The following is a 23,884-nucleotide window of genomic DNA, read 5'->3' as shown; positions in this document are numbered from 1 at the left end:
TGCACAGAATGGCCTGCAGGTCTCCTTGCAGCACATGCTGACTGTGTGACCCTGGGCACAGGGTGAAAGCTCCACGCTCTCTTCTCTAAGAAGTGGTACCAAGACCACCTTGTAGAGTTCTGGGGGAGGTGATGTGAGGCCATGAATGCCAGTCATTTTGAATAGGAGCTGGGTCACTGTGGGTCTAACAAGTCACTATTTCTGAGTTAAAAATGACAAAGCTTGGTATTACATGATGATCATTTATAAAGGCCACCTATCCTGCAGACAGAAAGGGCAGCCAAGAAGCAGGAGTCCCCTTGCTATGCAGTTCCAGTCTCTTCTCAGGCATCCCACTACCTTCAAGGTCTGGTTTCTGGTTACTTCCCCTAACACATATGTGAGCACTTCCCAACACACACACACACACACACACACACACACACACCCCTAAGCTCATCTTCATATATGTATGCAAAGTAACTAGAGACCCAAAACTTTTGCCACATACAGGAAATTTGTGGGAAAAAAATCATGGTTGTCAGACATGGTTACTTAAGTAAATACACCTGTGTGACTTTCCTCATGTGTAGATGGCACCAGACTTTTCATTCCTGTTTCAAACCTGGAATGTCCCCTCTCCCTTCATCTCTAGGCCATCCAGATCCAACCTCTACCCTGGATGCTCTAACTCTTAGGTCATTACTAAGATAGCTAATCTGCCTTCTTAACACAATAATGCTACATGTAGTATACAGTATCCAATGAGACTTTTTGAATATTATTTATTTCTATCTGGTTGCAGAGGCAACATATGGTTATTTTTAAAATTCAAGTATAACAGAAATATGTGATAGAAAAGAAGAAGTATTTCCAGCCGAACAGACTAAGTGACCTTGAGCTAAGCTCAAGGTATATAAAGTATGCACTAATATTCAGAGTCATTCTGAAAAGAAATGTTACAAGGTTACAAGGGTTGTTCTGGAATGGAAGGCTATACACATTCTGTTCCTTTCTCTTTTTCTGTGTTTTCCCATAAGGAACACCCATTTTGTAACAGAAAAGAAAGACCTTCATGTCCAAAGAAAGTGAGGGCAGCATCACAGGGCAATGAATTCTGTCCTTGAGGGACTTTTCCAATGTGTTTAGCAGTCACGCACAGCTGTGCATGGAGAGGCGGAGCTCAGCGTGCAGCTGGCCCCTGGGAGCTGGTATGCCCTGCTGCACACTAGAGAAGCACACTCCTGCCCCTTTCAGAGCTGGGCCAGGTTTCCCTCTCAGGCCTGCTGAAGAGGGAATTTATGGGCCTGGGGGATCCAGACATCTGTGCTTTAGTTTACCCGCAGCCCTAAGCGAAACTTTTCTGGTGAGGGACTGACAGAGTTCCACACAGCCGACACCATAAATGCTGCCTTTGTGCTGAGGCCCAACTCCTCAGCCCAGACCAGTGCCGGGAGGCAAGGGAAAACAAACCCGGTAGTGTGTTGCCTCTGAGACCACTCACATTTGGAAATGGGCTTTTAATCTTTCTGGAAGAGGGTGCCAGCTAGAGTGCCAGTGTCCTCCTCCACCAACTGGAGTCTCTCAAGGAGACAAGTGCTAAGAATCGATGGAAGCATCGTGTTTGGGTCTAAGTCACTGCTTGGCCTATAATTAAAGGAATTCAACCCGAGAGATGGAACTGGATACCCCAAAGGACCTATCTGTCTCTACTGCCAGGAGCCAGTAAAAAGAAATAGTACAACAGAAGACCAAGCTGGGTCTCATGGCCCAGGTCTGGTACCCCAACCACTCACAAGGCTGAGACAAGGGATCAAAAACTTAAGGGCGGCTTGGGCTCTTGGGGAGTTCAAGGCCCACCTAGGCAACTCAGTGACACCCTGTTGTTAAATAAAAGACATAAAAAAGGCCCAGGTATAGTGGCACATGCCTTTAATACCAGCATTTGGGAGGCAGGGCCAGGAGGATGAGCTATATACATGGACAGATTAGGCTAACCTGGGCTACATAATGAGGCCCTGTCTCAATAACAACAAAAAAGGGGGGTAGGGTGGACGCACACAGATGAGATGGCTAAAGGCACTTGCCACCAAGCTTGCTGACCTGAGTCCACTCATCTGGACCCACATGGTAGAGTGAGAAAACTGACTTGCATAAATTGTCTCCTGAACTCCACATGCAACCATGGCGGGTGCAAACCCTCCCCCCCCCATAAGAATGTAATGAAAATTTTACAAAGCAAAAAGTCTGATAGGGAAGCACTTGCCTCGAATATGCAAGATCCTGGGTTTAATCTCCATTATTAAAAATAAAAATAATAAAAGAAACAAAGAAAGAGAAGGGAAGTAAATAAGCCAACTTGCCTCATGCTTGTGATTTTTGAAATAGAAAAATTGAAATAGAAAATAAATTATACACGCAGGAGCAGGAGGTAAATGGCTGCTAAGTGCCAAGGGTTTGGGCATGCCATGTTTCCCTTGTGTTGTTTTTCCCCTATAAAGATGACATGGATAGCTAAACAGATTGTGAAAGCTCTTGAAATTGGATCCTGAGCAGCCCCTGGGGCTCACTCTTCCTCTTCCCTGGTCCGGTGGCTACATTAGCACTTTCTCCCTTTCTAGCTGGTAAGGAAAACAAGGAAGTGAGAAGGCGCTAAGCAGAACGCTGGGTTGGTAATCGAAGTTGAGACACTGCGTGTCCCAAGGTGGGTTGGGGGGGGGGGGGGACAGATGAGAGCAAGATGGCATTCACCATTCTTACAGATCATCCCATGAACGTGTTGTGTACAAACACAAGCACAGGGGTGTATTTCTACTCACCAACCTCTTCCCTTCAAATAACGTATTGCTCAAGGTCTCTGTTTCTATGTGCATAGCCATTGTGAATAACTTTTCTGTCCCACCCATACAGCTTAGGGTTAGCTATTTATCATGACAGTTGAAAAGGGTCAGCAGAAAATTTATTTTGTAAAAGAAAAATATCTCTGAAGATTTAGAAGACAGTTTTCACATGACAGACTCTCCCTTGGGTCTGGCTTATCCTTGCTTGGTCTCAGTCTGTTAGTCTTCAGACATCGCTTAATTAATTTCTTTCTTTCCCAGTTCTCTAGGTCAATGTAAATCTCTAAGACAAACAACTGTTTTCTGCAGTGTTTCCTGTGCAGGACTCCTAGGAATCAGAAAAAACAGAGAGTGCCTGGGAAGTCTAAAGAAAATGGTGAAGGAATGTAATCAGGATAGGCTACAAGGGAGGAGACAGTGTTCTGAGAAACACAAACGCAAAGGCTGACAAGCCAGGCAAGACAATGTTGGCAAGTCCCAAGGTCAACCATAGAGTAGGGCTAGCTACTCAAGTCTAACTTGGTGCCGTTATGTGGCAAAGTGAAGCCTAGCACTGCCATGAATCTACCAGAAGGCAGCCCCATCCTGAGAAAAGAACCCGGATGCAGGAAGAGCCCAGTGCAGAGTGGAGGCTCACTCGAGACTTGTAGAATGAGTGAGGGCATCCCCGGCACAGGGTGGACCATCCTGGGAGAAACAATAGGAAGAGAGCCCTTCAATGTAGAGTCCAGTTATCAAGGGATGGAATAGTACACAGTGAACTTGAACCAAGACCACTAGACTGGAGAGGAAAGAGTCAAACACAGCTGAGAGTCTAAAGACTTTTCAAAAAGCAGAACTCAGCAAAAGACCAGATGTGCAAGACTCAGGTGATAATGAATCTTCCAGGAAAAGCCCGAAGCAAAGTCGTCCAGAGACTGAGACACTGGCCACAAGGGACAGTAGGCAAACATGGCCTTCTCTGCTTGCTCTGCAGGCTGACTGTCCAACAAAATCTTATTTTCTTTCTCTGTTCTTCCCACCAAGAGACCAGAGGATAACCAGGAGTCCACAGTCCCAGGCACTGAGACAGACAGAGCCAAACCCAGAGCTAACTGGGTGGTAAACAGCAGAGTTAACAGAGGTGGGTATGGGAAGGGGCAAGTGGTGGGAAGGGATGGCATCACAGGGCTGTTCATCAAACAGTAAGGAAGCAGTGATGCTAAGGGCTGCAGGAGAACCTCATAGCATAGACTGTCAGCATGAAGCATACCTCTGGGTCAATCACTCCAATCTCTCTGGTGTGAATGCTTTGCTTTGCTGCATAAACATCTGCTTAAACTTTGCTGCATAAACATCTGTTTACCTAAATTCTTTCCTTAGAGAAGATACGAATCCAGGAGAAATCTTCACCTGGAAGCTTCTCTCTGGGCTACACTGTTCTTAAACATTCAGGGTCAAGATAAAAACATGGCTAAGCACAAGTGTGCCAGACAAATGCGAAATGGCAGACTCAAGACTTGCTCAGCTATGGACTGACTTTTGTGGGGTTCAGTCTAAAAGGATATCTTTATGATTACCAATTGGTTCTAAGGCTGTGGCTCGATCTCAACCTTCATTTTAAAGTGCAAGCTACAGCGAGAGGTTAAAAATAGGCCTGGTGAGATGGCTCAGTGGATAAAAGCACTTGCTGCCATGCCTGATGACCTGGTTCAATCCCTGGGATCTGTGTGGTGGGAGGTGAGAACTGACTCCTCACAAGCTGTCCTCTGACTTCCACATAAGCAGCATGTCATGGCACATACATGTTCACCCTACCATGCACACATGCACAAACACACACACAAAATAAAAATACAATAAAGTTTACAAACAACTATACAAACTTGTTAACTAAAAATTACTATTGAAGACAATATTCACTTGAATTTATTAGCTCATAAATCTTCACAATTATTCTACCAAGGAGCTATAACCCTTTGTAAGCCACAATGGTGACTAGATGATAAATTTACCTCTAAGGAATAAAAGCAAGACGTAGAAATGTTAAGTTACTTGCTCAAGATTGGCAAGTCTTCAAATGGAGAACTAAAGTCAGAACAAAGATACTTCAGAGCTTTTGTTCTAACCCAGAGGTCAGCAAACCTTTTCTTTAAAGAGACAGGCAGGGCTGTGTCCAAACCAAGCTCCTTGTGGACAGTAAAATTAGCATTTCATGTGGTTCCCATATAAAAGAAATACCACTCTTTCCATTTCCTCCCCAAACACTTAAAAAAGTAGGAACCATCATTAGTTCATGAGCCACGAGCAATGAGATGGCAGGCTTTCCCTCCCCATACCTTGCTGACCCTGGTTGAAACCACCAGGCTCTGCTCCCATCCAAGCCGCTCACACCACATGCTGATAGCTCAGGAGTCCAAGATACTGCTGGACAAAACTGGTAAGAGTATGCTCTGGATGGGACTCATGACTTAGAAATACAACTGTGAGGAAAACCTAACAGAAGTGGCCCAAACTCTGCCTGCCCTGGGGTTATAACTTGCACACGTTTTTCTTCTTGCACACCCCTCACCTACACTCCTCTACAGAAGCAGGAGGTGATTCAGGCTTACCTGAAACCAACAGAAATTCTGGGCATGAGCACAACACAGCTTTCTGCAAGCCAAGCCCACGTTCCCTTACCTGCAAGGTTTGACTGAAGCGCTTTAACGGCGTGGTCTTCACAGGTGGGATGAGGTTTGCTAGTGATGTGACTCTTGAAAGGGGTTTGACCCTTTTATTACTAGGTTCCTGTAGAGTTAGAAAGAAAAAAAAGAGGACAACGTCAAAACCAATCTTGAAGATAGCTGCCATATCACATCCATTCTGCTCCATGAATTGCAGGTGGCAGCGTGAGCTGCAGAACGTGAAGAGTGCCCTAGAATCTGCAGATGATCTGGCTGAGGAGCCAGGAAAGAGAAATGACAGGGGATGGAGACAGAGGCAGTGGAATGGCAGAAGGGTAGGGACCCACTCCGCTCCCCACCCCCTCACACCACCCCCATCTGTCAGCATTTCCCTCAAAGCTTCCACTCCGAGGAATCCTTCTTCCCATGGCTGTAGAGAGAAGTGGGCTCTGACTGCCCAGCCAATGACCTGGCCAGGCAGTGCCATGTCTTTTGTTGCTTCTGGTTTCATGTTTTAAAAGTCCTTGCCATCACCTTGCTAGAGCCATTTTTTCCCCGTATGCTTTATCCATTCACTTTTCTAAAGTACAAAGATTGCTTTTCATTCATCAAGTTAAAAACCTATTTTTTAAACATTTATCTCTCTGTGTGTAGAGGAGAAAGGTCAGAGGGCAACTTCCTGGAGTTGGGTCTCTTCTTCCACCACGTGGACCCCAGGGGCCAAACTCAGGCCGTCGTTCTTAGTGACAAGCACATTAACTTGCTGGGACATCTGACCAGCTCCAGACTTTTTTTAGTAAGTTTTATTTCTAGGATCATAAGAAAGTATCTTTGTAGCTATAATAATAGAGAGGCACATTATTAAAATTTGTAAAATGGCAAAAGGAAATGTATAGGGAGAAATCTGTATCATGGGTATTGGTTTCCATACTATTTATAGCCACACATTTTCAAAGTCACCTCCACAGAAAATATCACCTGCAAATCTGTGAGTTACTCCAGAGCTGGCTGGTGGGGAGAGGGCGTCTCCCTATTCCAGTGAATGCCAACAAGAAATGACACAAATGACAGGCTGGGGGACAAGAGAGAGGACCAACAGAGTCAACATTTTACAGGACAAAGAGGACAGTTACCCTCGTTTTCCTAAGCTCCATCTGACCTGTGGTAGATGCTGGACAGCACATGAAGACACCAAATTGTGATGGGAAATGCCAAATCAGCCAGTCACAGCAGACTCAATCAATCAATCAATCAATCACTAAGGGGGCCCTCATGCTCTCCTCGGGCGTTCATCTTTCCTTTTCAGCCATTCTTCTCAAATTTTGGAAGGTCAAGCCGGAATTTCCAATTCTTCAAGGGATTCCTGCAGGGTCTTCTAAACATAGCAGATGTTTGGAGAAATCCTTTGTGAATCTTGAACCCGGCCGAGAGGTTTTCATGTCATCTGATGCCCTTGGCAGCCTCAGAAATCAGAAGCAGCTTCTTAACAAGACTCTATCAACTCTGCTGACATTTTAAGTAGGAAAAAAAAAATTAAAGACGTTCAAAACAATTCCATGGTGCCAAAGGGTAAGCTGTGAGTTCGCAAAGCAGTCAGTTGCTTTTCTAAGACAGAATGGATCCAGCTGTCAGGGACCTCTCTGGCTTCTGGGCGTGCTAAACTGAGCAGACAGCAGACAATCCTGGGACCATCAGGACCATCCTAACGGGAGAGACTGTGTTACAAAGGATTTGGAAGCGTTGATGACAAAAGTCCAAGAGCCGTCTGCTTCCAGGTGATGATGTCCTTCAGGATGCTCCTTGCCCAGCTCTTGGTCATCTGTGCCCAGAGGACAATTTCTAAAATTCCCCCTTTGACGTCATTATCTGCACCCTCGGCATACTGAGTCCACGTGTGTGTGCCCATGCAGCTTCTTAAGCACTCTCTGAATTTCTCTAAATGGCTCCTGCTTTAGTCCAGAAATGCCACAGTTGCGATCCCGTTCTCTTTGGTGGCACAAATCGCATTGCAGCACGTAAGCCAAGTCCCAGATTTGTTTTTGGATAGTCCTGCATGCACCTTAGAGCCCGGAGAGGCGGGGTCTCATTTCCACAGCTAAAGCTGTGTGGGAAAGGGGAACGGAGAAGGTGAAGCGCGTGCGGGAGGTGGGGGGGGGGGGGGACACACACACTACATGACAGACGGACACGCACTTGGTGGGCTGCAGGACGATCTGGCTTTGCTCCGCCTTCAGTGTCATCTGCACTAAGGTTTGTCTGACTTAGTTACTCAGTTTAGATGGCCCACTCAGACGTGCATTATCTACCCAGGTATAGCATGCATATTCAATGCAACACTGGCCCAGCACAATGAGGCTCCATGGACTTGTAGTCAGAACTGCTTCTCTGAGGCGTGGCCATATCAGGCTGCTCTTTGGCGATCTGACATTCCTAAGCAAAGAGGAAGGAACTAGAAGGCACCCTGCCGTGATTCCGTGCTGTGATCCAGCTGTGCAGGTAGGTGCAAGTTCAGAACTTGAATGGGGGGGGGGCGGCGGAGGGGAGAGGGGAGCTTTCCATTTGACCCACAGGAGTGAAATATGAATTATGGTGCTATCCTTGAGGGCTGCTGTGAGAACAAGAGATTAAAAACAATTCTTGGCCTAATTTGATTTTTCTTTCCCATTTACTCAGTCTGTCTCCAGCGAGGTCTTACTACTGTCGAAAGAGCCCTCGGAGAAAATATTTCCAGATTCGAAGTAAACAGCATTACTGAGAACTAGCAAATGCAATACCAAGGATGTTTGGGGGTTTGTAGGAAGATGACAAAACATATCCTGCAGAGAGCCTGCCTGATCCAACAAAGCACACTGCCAGACCAGGCTGGGCAAGGCCAACTCAACACCCAGGCACAAAATGTGCTGTTTCCAGTGCACACACCACCACCATGTGATCTGAAGGGCAGGCCCATCACTAAAGAACTTTTTTTTTTTTTTCCAGAAGAACGAACCAGGGCCTTGCACTTGCTAGGCAAGCCCTCTACCACTGAGCTAAATCCCCAACTCCACTAAAGAACTTTTAAAGGGTAGGGGTAGTAACTAGTAAGTTTGAATAACAATAGTTCTGTTTAATCTTTTTTTTTTTTTTTTTTTTTTTTGGCTTTTTTTGAGACGGGGTTTCTCTGTGTAGCTTTGCGCCTTTTCCTGGAACTCACTTGGTAGCCCAGGCTGGCCTCGAACTCACAGAGATCTGCCTGCCTCTGCCTCCCAAGTGCTGGAACGACTAAAGGTGTGTGCCACCACCGCCCGGCTGTTTAATCTTTTCTTAGCGTTACTGTTTTGTTACACTAATTAGGACTGCCTGTATAGTGTTTATCACAAGTTAAGATATTGGGTACACTAGTCTAATTGCTGATTCTAAAATTATTTTGTCACTGTTGCTGTTGTTGTGAGTATTGTTTGAGACAAAGTTTTGCATAGTCCAGGCTAGCCTGGAACTATGTAGTAGAGGCTGATCTTGAATTCTTGTCTTCTTGCCATTAGTTCCCAAGTGGTGAGATTGCAAGGGTGTGTCACCATGCTCAACTCTCAATGTGTTAAAAAATAAAATAAAATAAAGATTTTAAAGAAATATTCATCTATGTAAAAACTTTTTATGTATATGAATATCTGCTTGCATAGACATATCATGTGTGTGCCTGGTGCCCTTGGAGGCCAGAAGAGGGTGTCAGATCCCTTGCAACCAGAGTTATAGATGGTTCTGAGCCTCCGTGTGGACACTGGGAACCAAACCTAGGTCTTTGAAATAGCAGCAAGTACTCTTAACCCCTGAGCCAGATATCCAGCTCCCCTACCTGCCAGAGTGGCAATTTATTAACATTCATTTTGTATTTACTGTACTTGATGAAAGCATGAAAGACAGACCCTTTATGAAGTAGAGAAAGTTCTCTTGATATCCAGTCTGCTATGGATTTCTATCATGAATTAGCATCGACTTTTATGCAAAAAAAAATATTTTTTCCTATTCAGAGGAAAGGGGAAACAAGTAAAAGAAGTGGGGGGGGGTGTGGGTAGGAAAGAGAGTGAAGAGGGCCACAGAGGTCGTATTCTTCCATAAGGACATCTCACTAGCCAACTGCAAACCAAAGAACACAGCACTCCATGCAACTGTATTTTTAACGTGACTTCTTCTCCATGTCTTTTTATATCCTTTTCTAGGGAGGCACAGTGACCTTCCAATCTCCTCATTCTTCCTCCCGAGAGGTAAAAAGCAAAGCAGACGGTGTCGTGTAAGAAACTGCCCACCACATCAACAGCGTGCAGCACTGTTTCTCCTTTTCCTTCCTTCAAAACAGTTCCACTGAAACAGACCTACAAGGAACAACCCTTCATTTCCTCTGTACTTCATTTTGCAGACAGCATGGGGCTGGGTGCAGTAGGAAGACAGTGCACATCATGTCTGCAGCTGCTTTGAGATTCCACCTTTACCGAGCCACCACCATTCCCCAGGAGAGGCTGGAATTAGCACAGGCTAGACCACATTACTGCCTGGCAAGGCAATGACCCTGCTTCTGGCCAGGAGGCAGGCAAAGGTGAGAAGAACTATTTGTATCAGTGGATGCCTCTGCCCATGGGGTGACAGGGTCACATGAGGAAACAAACAACCGAACAACTTCCAAACATTTGGATGTGACAGGGAACCTTTGCAGGGCCCCATCTGTGGGTGCTGGCATCATCTCTGGTCCACCTTCTGACTCTCTAAGGTGCCTTTCGTCATCTTCACGTTAAATGCCAAGTTATAATCTCATGGTGACTGATTTGCAATAAATAAATGATAATGTACTAGTACTGGTTACAGGGTCTTTATTGCTGCTGTTGTTTTCGAGACAGGGTTTCTCTGTGTAGCTGTGCCTTTCCTGGAACTCGCTCTGCAGACCAGGCTGGCCTCGAACTCACAGGGATCCTGCCTGCTTCTGTCTCCCAAGTGCTGGGATTAAAGGCTTTTGGCTACAGGGTCTTATCTCAGATCCCAACATATAAAGTTACTACTTCAGTGATTTCAACATGCTTTTAAATTAACTACCTATCATGCCCATTTGCCAGATGGAGAAACCGATGTCTCAAGTGATCAACTTACTTAAAATCATTCAGTTGGATTGAAAAAAAAATGGAGGGGGGCACCATAATTTGAGGCAGGCTGACCTTAGAGCCATGGTTAGCTGCCTGGGGCTGGCTAACTTTTTTTGTAGAAGAGCAGAAAGTAAGGAGTTTGTCTCTGTCTTAAACATGTATCTCTTCTGTCAGACATAAATAATACATAAATGAACCAATATGGGTGTGGACGATTAAACCTTTCATTGATGAACACAAAAAATTGTCATATGTCATAATTTTCATGACAAAAGTATTATTTTTCAACTATTAGAGACACACACTGTTTCTAACTTGAGCCTCACAGGAAGTATGCCAGATCTGGCTGTTGCTTGGTGACTGACTAGTCAGACTGCTACTCAATGGTCCTCAGCTTCAGTTCACCTCAGTATGTGACAAGCCTCAAGATGACACCCTCATGCATTGCACTTTCCCACAGGCCCTCCTGAGGAGCAAGGGGGCATGGTTGACTTCATTTCTGCATGTGTAATCCCTATTCCACCACATTTTACTTTTTAAATAAATCAGTGTTGTGGAATATTCCTTTACACCGTGTGAAGATCTTTCGCTGTAATTGGTTTAATAAAAAGCTAAATGGCCAATAATAGCTAGGCAGGATTTTGGGGGTAGAGAGAATGCTGGGAAGAAGAAGGGTGGAGTCACGAGGGTCACCAGGACTCAGAAGCAGTGCCATGTGTAGTAAAGATAATAAAGTCACAAAGCAAAAAGTAAATCAATAGAAATGGGTTAAGTTAAAAGAGCTAGCTAGAAACAAGCCTAAGCTATAGGTTAAACTTTTATAATTACTAGTAAGTATCTCTGTCATTACTGGGGAACCAGAGATCCTGATGAAAAAATCAACCTATAAATCAGGCCAAACATTATCAATTTCCTCTGATGTATAAATGAAGGCCATTTTAAATGACATAATTCCTGGGATCCACTTCACAATAAAATGAGGTTGGGGTGATTTGAGACAAAGAATACAGGATGCATCATAGGTTGATAACTGTCAAAAGAACAGACTCAGCCATAATCTTGCCTGTGGTGCAAAACAAAATTATCTTTTTTAAGAAGCTATTTTTATAATGGACAGAAAATTGTTCTGAAAAATGTATCATCAAATGCAGAAGAGGGAAAGATGAGTGAGTCTCTGAGCTCATTAGTAGAGGGAACCAGAAGCAGTCATCATCAGAACAGAAGAAACCTCACCACCAAGCGAGCATCAGTAACTTGGTGAAGACATAGACTAGTGGGAAACTGAAAGCTGGCAGAGCTGTTTAAGTCAAGGCTGGGAGGCACCAGTCCATCTCTGAGCTCCTTGAACCCATTTTTTTTTGTTTGTTTGTTTGTTTGTTTCATTTTGTTTTTGTTATTGTTGCTTCGGCTTTTATGAATGCATTCACACACAGGCTCCTAATCACTAAACTTAATAAAATGATCTGATGGTGGTCAACTGATCTACTTTAGAAGCACACAATAAAAGGAGTCCCTTCAGGATCAGACTGTCCCCAGACAGGAGCCCACTGACTCTGCCATATTTGTTTTAATCTGAAAGCGTGCTTTGCTTTCTCCATGGCTCCCTTCCAACTCAGGCTCTTCCTTCCATTTCCACTCTTGTAGGAAGGAGGAAGCTAAGGCCGCCCAGCTCCCCTCTTCGCATTTCTCTGCAATTGCCTTGACTCTACCACTCTCTTCTCAGCACCCCAAACTGTTCACACTGACTTACACTTTACACTCAAGACTCACCCTTCAAGACTTCCAGGTCACACTTGCTCTTGCCAAGGCCTTCCCTACCTGTCAGTGGCTCTCATTCACCGCCAGCCAACCCCTGTACTGCCTCTGCCTCCTGCCAAGCCATAAGCTTTACTTCAAACAGCCCCGTCTCCCCCCTTAGAGGAGAGTGACAACCTGCTTCACAGCCTGTCCTTCCAAGGATCACTAACAGTCTCCCCTCTTGTGTTCATGCTTTCTGGACAAAGTGGTTGTAAGCAAGCTGTATTTTGTAGATCAAGCAGTCATCTATCTTAGTCTGGCTCCCGTATTTTCTGTGGGATATAATGAATGTTATTCACAATTTCTTCAAGGGGGGATGGAGGAATAACCACACAACGGCTTATGGAGAGCTCTGTGGGGGAACAGCTATCTTTTATTGGGGCCACGTAATCTGTGGCAGGCGCAGGACTTAGAGCTTTCCATGATATGCTCATGGCATCTTCAGAACAGAGCTCATGTCATGATCCTCATCTTAGGGATGAGTGCACAGAGGTCTGAGGATCCTAAACACCTACGTGAGGCCACATACCTTAGACGGTAAAGGCAAATGTGGACCACACACTGGACAATATGCCTCTGCTCTGCCATCCTATCTCACAGATCATGACACACATGCCATGGGCTTTATGACAAGCAAGTGCTCAGTGAGAAGCCCCTGGAAGAGGACTTGAAAACTGGTATGCCTTTTCTTACCCCTCTCCATCTCTGCCCTCAAGAAAAGGTGAACTTATCCCTCCATATATGTATCTTCTTTTTCAAAACATTGACACTGATGTGATTTTAGAGTCACAAACAAGGTGGCGAAAACAGTACAGCATGTTTCCTATGCCTTTCGCTGTGCTTCCTCTAATGTCCATGTCACACACAACCAGAGCACATTTTATCAAAATTAAGAAGTTAGCATTGGTACAGCACCATGGACTAAATGTTAGGGCGCCGCTGGGGTTTCACTGCACTTCCCACTAAGGTCCTTTTTCTCTTCTAGCACCCAGTTTGAAATCCCACATTACATCTCATTGCCTTATCCTGCAGTGACAGTTCCCCAAGCACAGTTCTCTGGTTAGCTTACAGCAAACCACGGCGGCTGTCTAGCTGATACAGTGGAGAGGCACTGGTCAGCTGCTTGACAGAATGGCTCTCAGTGTAGACAGCTGTGATGCTTCCTCCTGATGAGGTCTAGCAACTTTGCTGTTTGTGTTCTGGGAGAGTGGATCCAAGGGTGCACTTTCCTAGCACATTATATCAAAGGGGATGACGTGATGTTAGGTCTGATTAATGGTGATGTCAACTTGGATATGTGTTTATGGTGTTGCTATAGGTTAATTACTCCCCCCCCCAATATACAGACACGTTTTATTTATTTATTTATTTATTTATTTATTTGCTTATTTATTTATTTTTGTTTGTTTTTCAAGACAGAGTTTCTCTGTAGCTTTGGAGCCTGTCCTGGACTAGCTCTGTAGACCAGGCTGGCCTCGAACTCACAGAAATCCACTTGCCTCTGCCTCCAGAATCCTGGGATTAAAGCCATGCACCACAGACATGTTTTAAATAGGTACCCATGAAAGTATACACACAGATTCTAAACCCAGTGTCTGAATATGACCTTATTGGGAACTAGGACCTTTGTAAATCAATCAAGTTAAGATGAGGTCATACTAGTTGGAATCCAATCACAGATGTCCTTATATGAAGGGAAGATTTAGACAGAGATGCGGACATATCACGACAGAGAGGTGAACACATAAGCCAGAGAACACCAGGGATGCCCAGCAAACTCCAGAAAGCAGAAGCAGCAGGGAAGCAGCCCTGGGCAGGCTCAGAGGATGCCTTGCTATCAGCTACTTTGTCTCTGGAACAATATATGGGTGCTGAAGCCACCTGCCCTATGGGTCTTTGTCACAGGAGCTGGGAAACTACCACGGGTGGTGTCTGCGGCTATCCCTACTGTGAAAGGCCACTGTCATGTTCATAATGAACACAGTTGTTGGAGAGAGTGTTGGTTTACCTAATAAGTGCAAAGCGGGCTTTGCTGAAATGAGCACTTTTTAGGGCGTGTCTCTCAGCTGCAAAAGGAAAGCCAAAGGTGGACCCTGACAGAGTCCCATGGGCCAGCGTCGCTGCGGCTGGGAGGGGGCAGAAGAGGGGGTCAGCATGCACAGCAGGATGACAAGAGGCATGGGCAGGCCACGCAGGTGCCAAAAAGGTGACCTTGGAATGGTTTAAGCGACAGAGGTTGGAGGGCAGGAAGAGAAGGTTCCTTAGAGCTGCCTAGTGAGTCTACCTTTGTTGAAAACAAAGAAGACAATAATGAAATGATTGTTCTGAATTCCAAAATTTCCACTATTATTCTTTTGCCTGCTCTCTTTCTCTTGGCACACAGCTAATTGGGCTAGTGTCATTTGTTATCGGAAGATGAAAGGCAAATAATAAAGCCCCAATTCCAGTGGAAAACTGGCTTCAGAATGACTGGGTTTGAATTCACAAGAGGAGCAAACGGTCTCCAAACTCAGCTCAGACCCTCATTTTCCTTTACAGACATTGATCCATGATTTCAACAGGGATTCTGGGCTTTGTCAAGCACCAGAACAGAAACAAGAAGGATCTCCTATAGCTTTGGACCAGCTGATCACCACACAGAGGAGACCACGCCCGTGTTTGTTTTTGCCAGCTGTGAGTCTGGCTGCCTGCCATGCGCTGGGCACACAGGGAGACTGCATTTCCCGTTTAAGAAATGGCTCAATTCTTTCTTTCATCTCAGGTGCTAGGAGGAAAACACCCTAATTTCCTTCTTACAAAGGAGAAAAAAAAAAAAAAAAAAAAGAAGCTAGGCTCTGTTTGTTTTGTTTTTGCTAATGGGGAACAAGGGGAGACAGGAGAAACGACATCCAGGGAGCACACCTTATCAGTTCAGGCTCATCCCACACTGCAGTCAGATTGCCACACAGCTGGGCCAAAGTGCTGAAGAATATTCCCACCTTGGCTCACGGAAACATTCAAGGGTAGACGACAGGCCAAGTGTGGTGGTGCACACTTTTAATCCTAGCACTTGGAATGCAGAGGCAGGCAGATCTCAAGAGTTCAAGGCCAGCCTGGTCTATAGATCAAGTTCCAGGACAGCCAGGGCTACAGAAACTCTGTCTCAAAACCCAAACCAAGCCAAAATGAGTAGATGACAGAGAAATCATAGTTGAACCGTTGACTCAGGGCCATTAAACTGGATATATTGGAGCTTGAGGTATATCTCAGTGGTAGAGCATGCCTTCAACATGCATTAGTTCCTGGACTCAATACCCATCACTAAAAAAACAAAACAAGCAAAAAACCTCAACAACAACACAACCCCCCCCCCAAAAAAAACAACTCACTAAAATATAGCACCATCAACCCCCCCACATCTGCCCTGAGCATGCTCAGGCTGAAGAAAGGATATTCGTTCTCTGTGCATCCTGCTTCCTGCAGGAGAGAACCCCCCAAACCCATCAGCAGCTATGGGCTGGTGTTGACCTGTGAGGCAGCTGCTTTCAGGAGAGCCTTGGCTAAGGAGGAGACATAAAGACAGCTGGCTGAACTCAGACAATCATGACCAGAGTCCCAGTCCAAAGCAGCTTCCCATACAGAGCAAGAGGACAAAAAACCAAACCATGAAGACAGAAAGGAACCCATTCGTTACGACAACTACTTCTGCGGTCTTTGGCTTCTTTCAAGTGCAGACAACTTGGGCACAGTATTGCTGGCCCTCTCGTGTTTGAATAAACTCAGTGGCAAAATGCAGGCAAAGTGGTGGCTGGAAAAGTTGAGAAGGACTCTCTGTCATTGAGTAGACCCTAGCTAGAGAAGCCATTCATTTCATAACAAACACAAAGGGGGAAACATCCAGCGCATGATGTTTTGTTTCCGAAGTTAGAATCTCAACAAATCACTAAGATGATGATTATTATTTTGAGAAAGGGTTTCACTCCGTAGCCCAATCTCAAACAAGGTTCTTCCTCCCTCAGCTTCCACACTAACACTATACTATACTACACGTGCCCCCATGGCCAGTTGAAATTATTACCTTAATTCTCATTTTCACTGAAGTTTGGGCCCCATTTTGGAAAAGTGTAATGTCCTCCTTGCCTGCCACAAGGACATTCATTTTTGCTGAATGAAGGTTTATGGACTTGGGGGTCGGGGGTTAAAAAAAAGTGAACTTTGGAAAATAACAGTAAAATGTGGGCCTCTCAGAGAGCTGGAGCAGGCAGGAGCATAGGTTATGCATACAATCTCTCAGGAGTGCCAGTAAAATAAAACAGAACCTCTGTTCCAGACCGGAGCATTGGCTAAGGCTCTCGCTCCTCAATTACTTTCAAAGTTATTCATTTTAGTCAACATGAGAAGGGTAAGTCAACATTTGTCCTGGCAACAAGCCCACATTTGTTATTTTATTAGTCTGCTACTGGCTAAATTGGCCCGAGATTAAACACATCTAATAAATAGCCCTAAAATATTGGAGTTTAGCAGAAAACCACATTCGAGTTCTCTTACACAGGATGTTACTATTACTTAACCCTAGGCAAAAGGAGCAACACACACCCACACCCTGTAAGTTCCTTTCAGCCAGCGCCAGCCCCTATAGCCTGAAGCTCATCTTGGTCATGCCCAGACATGGTTTTTCAGACCTTCAGAGAAAAAGGAAGTCAAATATTTAGGTCTCTCTGTGGTCCCTGGCTACACATCTGCCTTCCCAACTCCAAGCAGCACTTTTTACTCTGCTGAGGCAGACAGGGCCAGAATCTTAGAGGTGTATCACTTTAGGAGTCAGGCCTTTTGACAAAGGAGGAGGCCTGCCAGCAGGGCTGTGTCCCTGGGTTGTGAATCACAGGAAGGTCAACCTGGAATACAAAGATGTAGTGCATTTGGGACAGGACTGTTACATAAGCAATGTGTCCAGCATGCTATTCCCATGTCTGGTGACGGGGGTCCAGACCTGGCTGAGGGTAATCAGTGGGGCACCTACAAGATGGCAAGGGTAGCCTGGTCACTGTCACTGAGCCCTAAGGAAAACCTCTGTGGCTTTGGAGTGCCTCAGTTACTTCCTATTGACTTCTTGGAACTTGTGGGTGGGATTAAGTTCTGTCCTTGTTTATGTGCTGAAGGGATATCCTGGCTCCTGTCCCCACCCCTCTGGGCTGGGTAGGAGAAAAGGATGCATGGAGGTTTCCATCCTTGTTTCAGAGTTGGGGAAGCTGGTGTGTACAAGTTTCAAGATGACTCTGAAGACATTTTGTGAGCTCCCTCAGAACTTAGAAAGGACTCAAAAGCCTCTGTAGAACGTAACAAAGTTCCTATCACTTTGACTGAATAATCTATCAATTCTTTGCAAAGAATTTATCCATGTATAAATACGAATCAATCTTTCTGGCCAGAGACCAGTATTTTATAACCTTGAGCTGATCACGTAACTCCCTCTGGCTTGGTTTGCTAGCTGGGAAGTGGAATGGCCCTCTTACAGCTGTCTGGGGGAGCATGTGAGACTATGTGGAATGTGTCCATGGGCCCACTCACGTAGAGCCCCCAGATAAGACCAGATCACTGGCCTATCCCAAAGTTCAAGAAGCAGCCTGCTTCCTCCTCCAGCCCACTCTCCAGCCCGCTGCCATTCCCACAGCTTTCCACTCACTTTCCACTGTCATACCATGGACATGTTCTGGCCACAGATTTTCATTCCACACTCCTGCCTTCTCCTTTCGGTGGCTTTGTCGTCTGTTTGGTAAAACTCTAGCTGGACAGAGGAAAACTGGGGGTGGCTTGGCAGGATTCAAGGCTACGCTGGAGGACACAAAACCACTGGTGAAATCCCAAGATATCGACCCGAGTAGCTGGGAGGGAGCCAGTACACGGGTCTTGGGGTACACGGGCCTTGAGGTTGGCACAGGCTAGGCCCCGCCGACACCCTGCTGAATTATGTGCTACAGGAGCCGGTGCCCAGTCTTGCCAGACCCCGGTACTGTCTGGGATTAGACAACTATAGGTACTCCGGATATTTAACCCAAGGTTGAACTTTTCTTATGCAATCATGGTGCCTTTTGCTTCAAGAAAGGGACGCACAGCCCTACTGTGTCCTCTCTCTATCCACCTGTCACCTTCTGGAGCTCAGCATTTATTATCTTAGCTTCCCAGAAAACGAAGCAGAAGTACAGAGGTGAAAAGAGGTGCACAGATCTCGATCTCAGTGTCCCACAGGATAGGACAGACTGTTCTGGCTGAGTCTGGGATTCTGACGTACATCGCAGGCGAGCTGAGCTGTCAAGTCCACTGTCTGATTGAAGATAAGGAAGGGACCACATTTGCCTGCTAGGTAAAAGCTGCCTGGTCATGCAGCCGAGAGGTCCAGAGCTGCAGGAGAGAACAGACACACTTCTTTGCTGTCCAGTTGCTTCTTAGCTTTGATAGAGGCCATGCTTTTTGAGCCAGGAAGCCTTTCAGGGATGTGACTTCCAGAAGGAAACACAAAGCACGTGTGATGCTCTCTGGCATGTGCCAGCTGTCCTCAGCATCAGTTAATCCCTTCAGATGCCTGGCCCATGTGTGTTCACAGCAGCAACTTCCCACACTTACAGCCAGGAAATACAGAACATTGTAGAACATTCGGCTCCCAAGTGAGAACAGAATAAATGCAAATCTGATTATTCTAAACTGAAAAAGCCACCAAACAACTACCTAAGGAGCAGTGAATTGGGAATATATATATTTTTTAATTTAAACTTTCATATTTGGGGTGACACCTTGCCACACACTGAGCAATGGTATGTGAAAAAATAAGGTAGAGGGAACAATGCTTAGGAAATTGTGAGGGTGGTGATCTACAGTAGAGTTCTCCGATCCCCCTGTCATCCCACACACCCTCAAATAAGTATATAAATAGTTTCAAAATGCTATTCCTTAGGATGGGTGTGCACGCTCACACAACACTGTTTCTTGGCCACTTTTCATTCTGCAGCATATTTTTAATGACAAGATTTTAGTTTTTTTTAATGTTCACTGACAATGGATTTTCCCAAGAGCTCACTGCAAACAATGGCTCTCTCAACTCCACATTTGCAACCTTAAAACACAATGATTAGGTGTTATTTCTAACCCTCAGAACTGAAGAATGTATCATTATCTAAAGTCTATTGAAATTCATATGTTTGAATATGAAAAAGAAGGTATCATGTGACAAAGGAGGCCAGGAGCCTTGGAGAACTAGCTCCTCCTACATCAAGTTCAGCTCATTTCAATCACAAAAGATAATTATGAACATGAAGGGTAATGGCAGGTGGCTTATAAATACAGAAGCCAACACAAATTATTTGGTGAAACAAAATGTTGGTTTAGCTTTGGAATCAGAAGTAATGGGTGCCAGTAAGTGTTCAGAAGGGATGAAGGCAGTTTTGCTGAATATGGTATGTGTTTCTGGGGTAAAGACCTCCTGGAACAGAGGAGGGAAAAGTTCTTAGGTTCTTAGGCACCTCCAGGTAGCAAAAGACATGTAGATGGAGTAAAGGCTCGTTCTGGATCAGGTCCTTCTCCCTTCTGCCTCAACATTTTGGCAACTGATCCTGCAAAGCCTTCGAGAACTGCTGCAAGGCCTCGCTCTGCATGACTAGCACACTCTCATCTACCTCACAGCAATGCCAGGACTCTATTTTATAGAGGAAGCAGGTGTCCAGGGAAAGGAAACCACTTGCTCCAAGTCTTACCCAGTAATTAATCGGCAGAGCTGAAATTTGAATTCAAGTCTACCTGACTTGAAAGCCTTTCCTGCCACCCCCACACTGACTTCCCAGGATACACAACTTCCTTGTTTAACAACATCGTGGCATGTACAGGGCAATATCCTGCAGGTCTGTCTCCAAGGGCTTTCTGTCTATAATGCCTTGAGTCAATGCTACTAATTTTCCCAGTTCACAGAGCAAGCAAATAGGACTTAAAAGGGTTTAGAATTTGCTCAGGGTCACCCAGCCAATACAGCGCCCAAAGCCACTCATTTGTCAGCAGAGCCTGGGTTCTGCTAGCTTCCTAAGCCAGGAGGAATCTGGATGAGAAACCTGACTTCACAGTCAGAAGAACAGTGGAGTCTGAGGCAGTGAGCAGAAAGAGGAGAAACTGAGCCTGCTGTGGTCTAGCCCTATCACTCTGGGACCAGCACAAAAGACAGATGTGAGGTGCTCTGCCCTCACATCTCCAGCAGACATGCCCTCTAAGTGTAACCCAGAGTAGATGCCATGTAGCATCAGTGGCCTCACTTGACCACTTCAAAACACATGGTGTTCACAGGCTTCCAAGCTCCTCCCCGAGTGCTCCCATCTCAGACTGGTAGTCATTATCTGTATGTTCGGTTCGGTAATGATTTGGTCAAACTCAAATAGAAGATCAGAAAGCATGACTTTTGTTTTCTAAACATGGGGGGTGGGAGGGAACAGCCTACACAGTCAGGTCTTAGTACTTGGTCACTGACAACTAAAGAACACTAGAGGTCATATTTTAGTTATTACATTCTTTATCAATGGAGTCATCATCACACTCTGGAGTTTCCCCTACACTTCTAACAAAGGACCTATTTATAATTAAAGTACCATGCTGAAATAAGGCATGAAGGACTCAAAGCAATCAAATTCACCCTGCCTTTGTCTGTGGTCAATGCTGGCTCAGAGTCCTGGATGATACACAGCCAGTGGGGAGCTGCCTCAATGGCCAGGGTGCCTCTCCAGACTCTCACACCACCTCCTGTTTAAAAGTCACCCCAGGAACTATAAAACCACACCAGATCTCTCTCCCCCCCAACCCCCCTTTCTGTTTGTTTCAAGACAGGCTCTCACTATACAGCTCTGACTGTACAGCAACTCACTCTGTAGACCAGGCTGGCCTCAGACTCACAGAGAACCCTCTGCCTCTGCTCCTGAGTGCTGGGATTAAACACATTTGCTCACATCAGATATTTTTATCCTAGCTGTAAGGAAGGAATGTGAATCTTGCCAGACTGTCTGGGACATCTTTTATTAAAAAGAAAACAAAATAATAATGCCATTTGGACTCCCAAGAAACCAACTTGATATTGTCTACAAAGGAAAGCATAACTTCACTTCATAGAATGACCACCCCAGCTTCTACTCACAGACCTACACTCAAAACGGAAGTCGCTGTGACTACTAATGATCTGATATCTGTGGACGACACTTTATCTTTCTTTCCTTTTCTTTCTTTCCCTCTTTCCTTCCTTCCTTCCTTCCTTCCTTCCTTCCTTCCTTCTTTCTTTCTTTTTATTTTTACTTTTTTGTTTTTTCAAGACAGGGTTTCTCCGTGTAGTTTTGGTGCCTGTCCTGGATCTCACTCTGTAGACCAGGCTGGCCTTGAACTCACAGAGATCTGCCTGGCTCTGCCTCCTGAGTGCTGGGATTAAAGGCATATGCCACTGCCACCCAGCGTATATTTCTTTTAGAAATCCTACTTTACAGGTGAGGAAAAAAAGATTCAAGAGAATGAGTTCAGTCTCTTCAACTAACAGAGGGGCCCAGAGTTGGAATTAAGAACTCAGTTCAATTAATCCCAGCACTCGGAGGCAGAGGCAGGTGGATCTCTGGTCTGCAGATGAGTTTCAGGATAGCCAGAGCTACACAGAAAAACACTGTTTTGAAAACAAACAAACAAAATCACATAAGACCTGAGTTCAGATCTCTAACACCCATGTAGAAGTTGGCCGTGGCAGCGTGTACCTGTAACCCTAGCACTGGGGGAGTTGCAGACAGGCAATGGAAGTGTGTCTGTGTGTGTGTGTATGTGTGTATGTGTGTGTCCCCAAAGGTGGACTGTAAGTGTTTTCTTCTATAGTGTGCACATGCACCTACACCCACACCCACACCTGTTAGGCTTTTGTTAAACACTTCCCCGCCTGCAGCTTCCCAGGCTAATGCTTACACTTTGTTAAAAGGGGAAATTAGCAAGTGACAGAGGTGTTCAAGACATGCTAGGTCCAAATCAGAACCTGGGGAAGAGAACTGGAAATGGAGAGTGACTTGAATTACTTTGGACCTTATTTCTGTATCATTTGAGCTATCACAGGTGGCATGAAACGAACCTTTTTGGGAAATAATAATTGCATCCAGTATTCCCTTTCTAGAAGCAAAGACTCCGAGGTTCTAAGTAGTAAAGTCTACCTGCGTCCCATTGTTTTAGTTTTAGTTTCTATTGCCGTGAAGAGACACCATGACCACGGCAACTCTCAGAAAGGAAAACATTTAACTGAGGTAGCAGTTTGGAGTTCAGAGGATCAGTGCATTATCATCACGGCCGGGAGCATGGTGGCAGTTTGCAGGCAGACATGGTGCTGGCTACATCTTGATCAGAAGGCAACAGGAAACGGACTGTCATACTGAGCAAAGCTTAATCATAGGAAACCTCAAAGCCTGCCCCTACAGTGACACACTTCCTCCACATCTATTCCAACAAAGTCACACCTCCTAATAGTGCCACTCCCTATGAGCTTATGGTGGTGGTGGGGGGGTCAATTACATTCAAATTACCATACCTGTCCTCTGGTGGGAAGCTCTCATCAGAACCAGCTTAGAAACAAATGCTGCATTTAGGAGTTATGAAGCCAGCTTCCACTTATGGTTGTGGATGTCAGACCAAAGCTCACTGTTGCAGGCCCTTAGAGCCTTGGCATGAAGCATGTATAGATTCTTGAGAGAAAGCAAAGGGTCATCGTCAAACCACAGAGGCAGAAGAGGGTGGGGAGGACGCTTCACTCTGTGGCTCACACTTCAACTACCACCCTTCGTCTCTTCTGAGAGTTTACTTCCTTTTTCATGGTGGTTTCCCAGCCCTTTTTCAAGATCACAACCAGAAGCCTCGCTGCACCTCCCCTCCCTATACCCCAACAAGCAGCAACTAGGATGGTGGACAAGGCCTATGAAATGAACCGAGGCTACAGGGTACTGACGGCCCACCAAAACGCATTCCTAAGCTGTGTGAAATCTAAAATGAAGAATGCAATAGAGGGTCGTAACTCAGGAGAGCATGCGCTTAGCATAGGGGAGTCCGGCCACAGCCCCGCAGGCTTGGGAGTGAGAAAGACCTCCCCACCAGGGACCTCTTAGTTATCTGTGTTGTAGACACCTGGGTTGTTAGAACACTGCTGAGAAGGGAGTTTACACTGGCCATGAGTTCAGGCCAGAAATGGCTAGAAGGAAGCCTTAGCTCTGCTGGCCATCGGGCTCAGCTTTATCTGTTTCTATTACTTGATTCACTCTCCTTTCTGTGGCTTCTTCCTTCAGAAATATTTTGATTTTCTAGATTGGGTAACAATTGCCTTACTATCTATATCTATCTGTCTATCTATCTCTATCTATCTATCTATCTATCTATCTATCTATCTATCTATCTATCTGGTCCTCACTTAGCTTCTTGGTTCAATTGAACTCAAGCAGGCTGCCAACTTTTACTACTGTCTATGAAAGAGTACCTTTGGGAAATGCTGTATTTCTCCTTGCTA

At 45.3% G+C, this 23,884-nt stretch overlaps 1 protein-coding gene and 1 long non-coding RNA gene across 4 annotated transcripts in view; one reads left to right on the top strand and one right to left on the bottom strand.

Moving 5' to 3' along the window:
• Positions 1 to 23,884, bottom strand: part of Arhgef3 (Rho guanine nucleotide exchange factor 3) — a 275,499-nt gene that overhangs the window by 35,661 nt on the left and 215,954 nt on the right. For 2 of the 3 annotated variants that reach the window (XM_036199436.1, XM_036199437.1), the window contains one exon: positions 5,481 to 5,588. In XM_036199436.1, the coding sequence (XP_036055329.1) occupies positions 5,481 to 5,588 (108 nt within the window). Of the gene's footprint in view, positions 1 to 5,480; positions 5,589 to 6,597; positions 7,488 to 23,884 lie in introns of those variants that run through there. The other variant, XM_036199438.1, reaches the window with a different exon arrangement.
• On the top strand, positions 7,352 to 10,243 carry LOC118591271. Its single transcript, XR_004945911.1, has 3 exons — positions 7,352 to 7,479; positions 7,775 to 7,960; positions 9,661 to 10,243. It is a non-coding gene; the product is annotated as an uncharacterized LOC118591271 (long non-coding RNA).

The sequence above is a fragment of the Onychomys torridus genome, chromosome 9 (genome assembly GCF_903995425.1).
Source record: "Onychomys torridus chromosome 9, mOncTor1.1, whole genome shotgun sequence".
NCBI lineage: Eukaryota > Metazoa > Chordata > Mammalia > Rodentia > Cricetidae > Onychomys > Onychomys torridus.
This window is presented reverse-complemented; position numbering and strand designations above follow the sequence as displayed.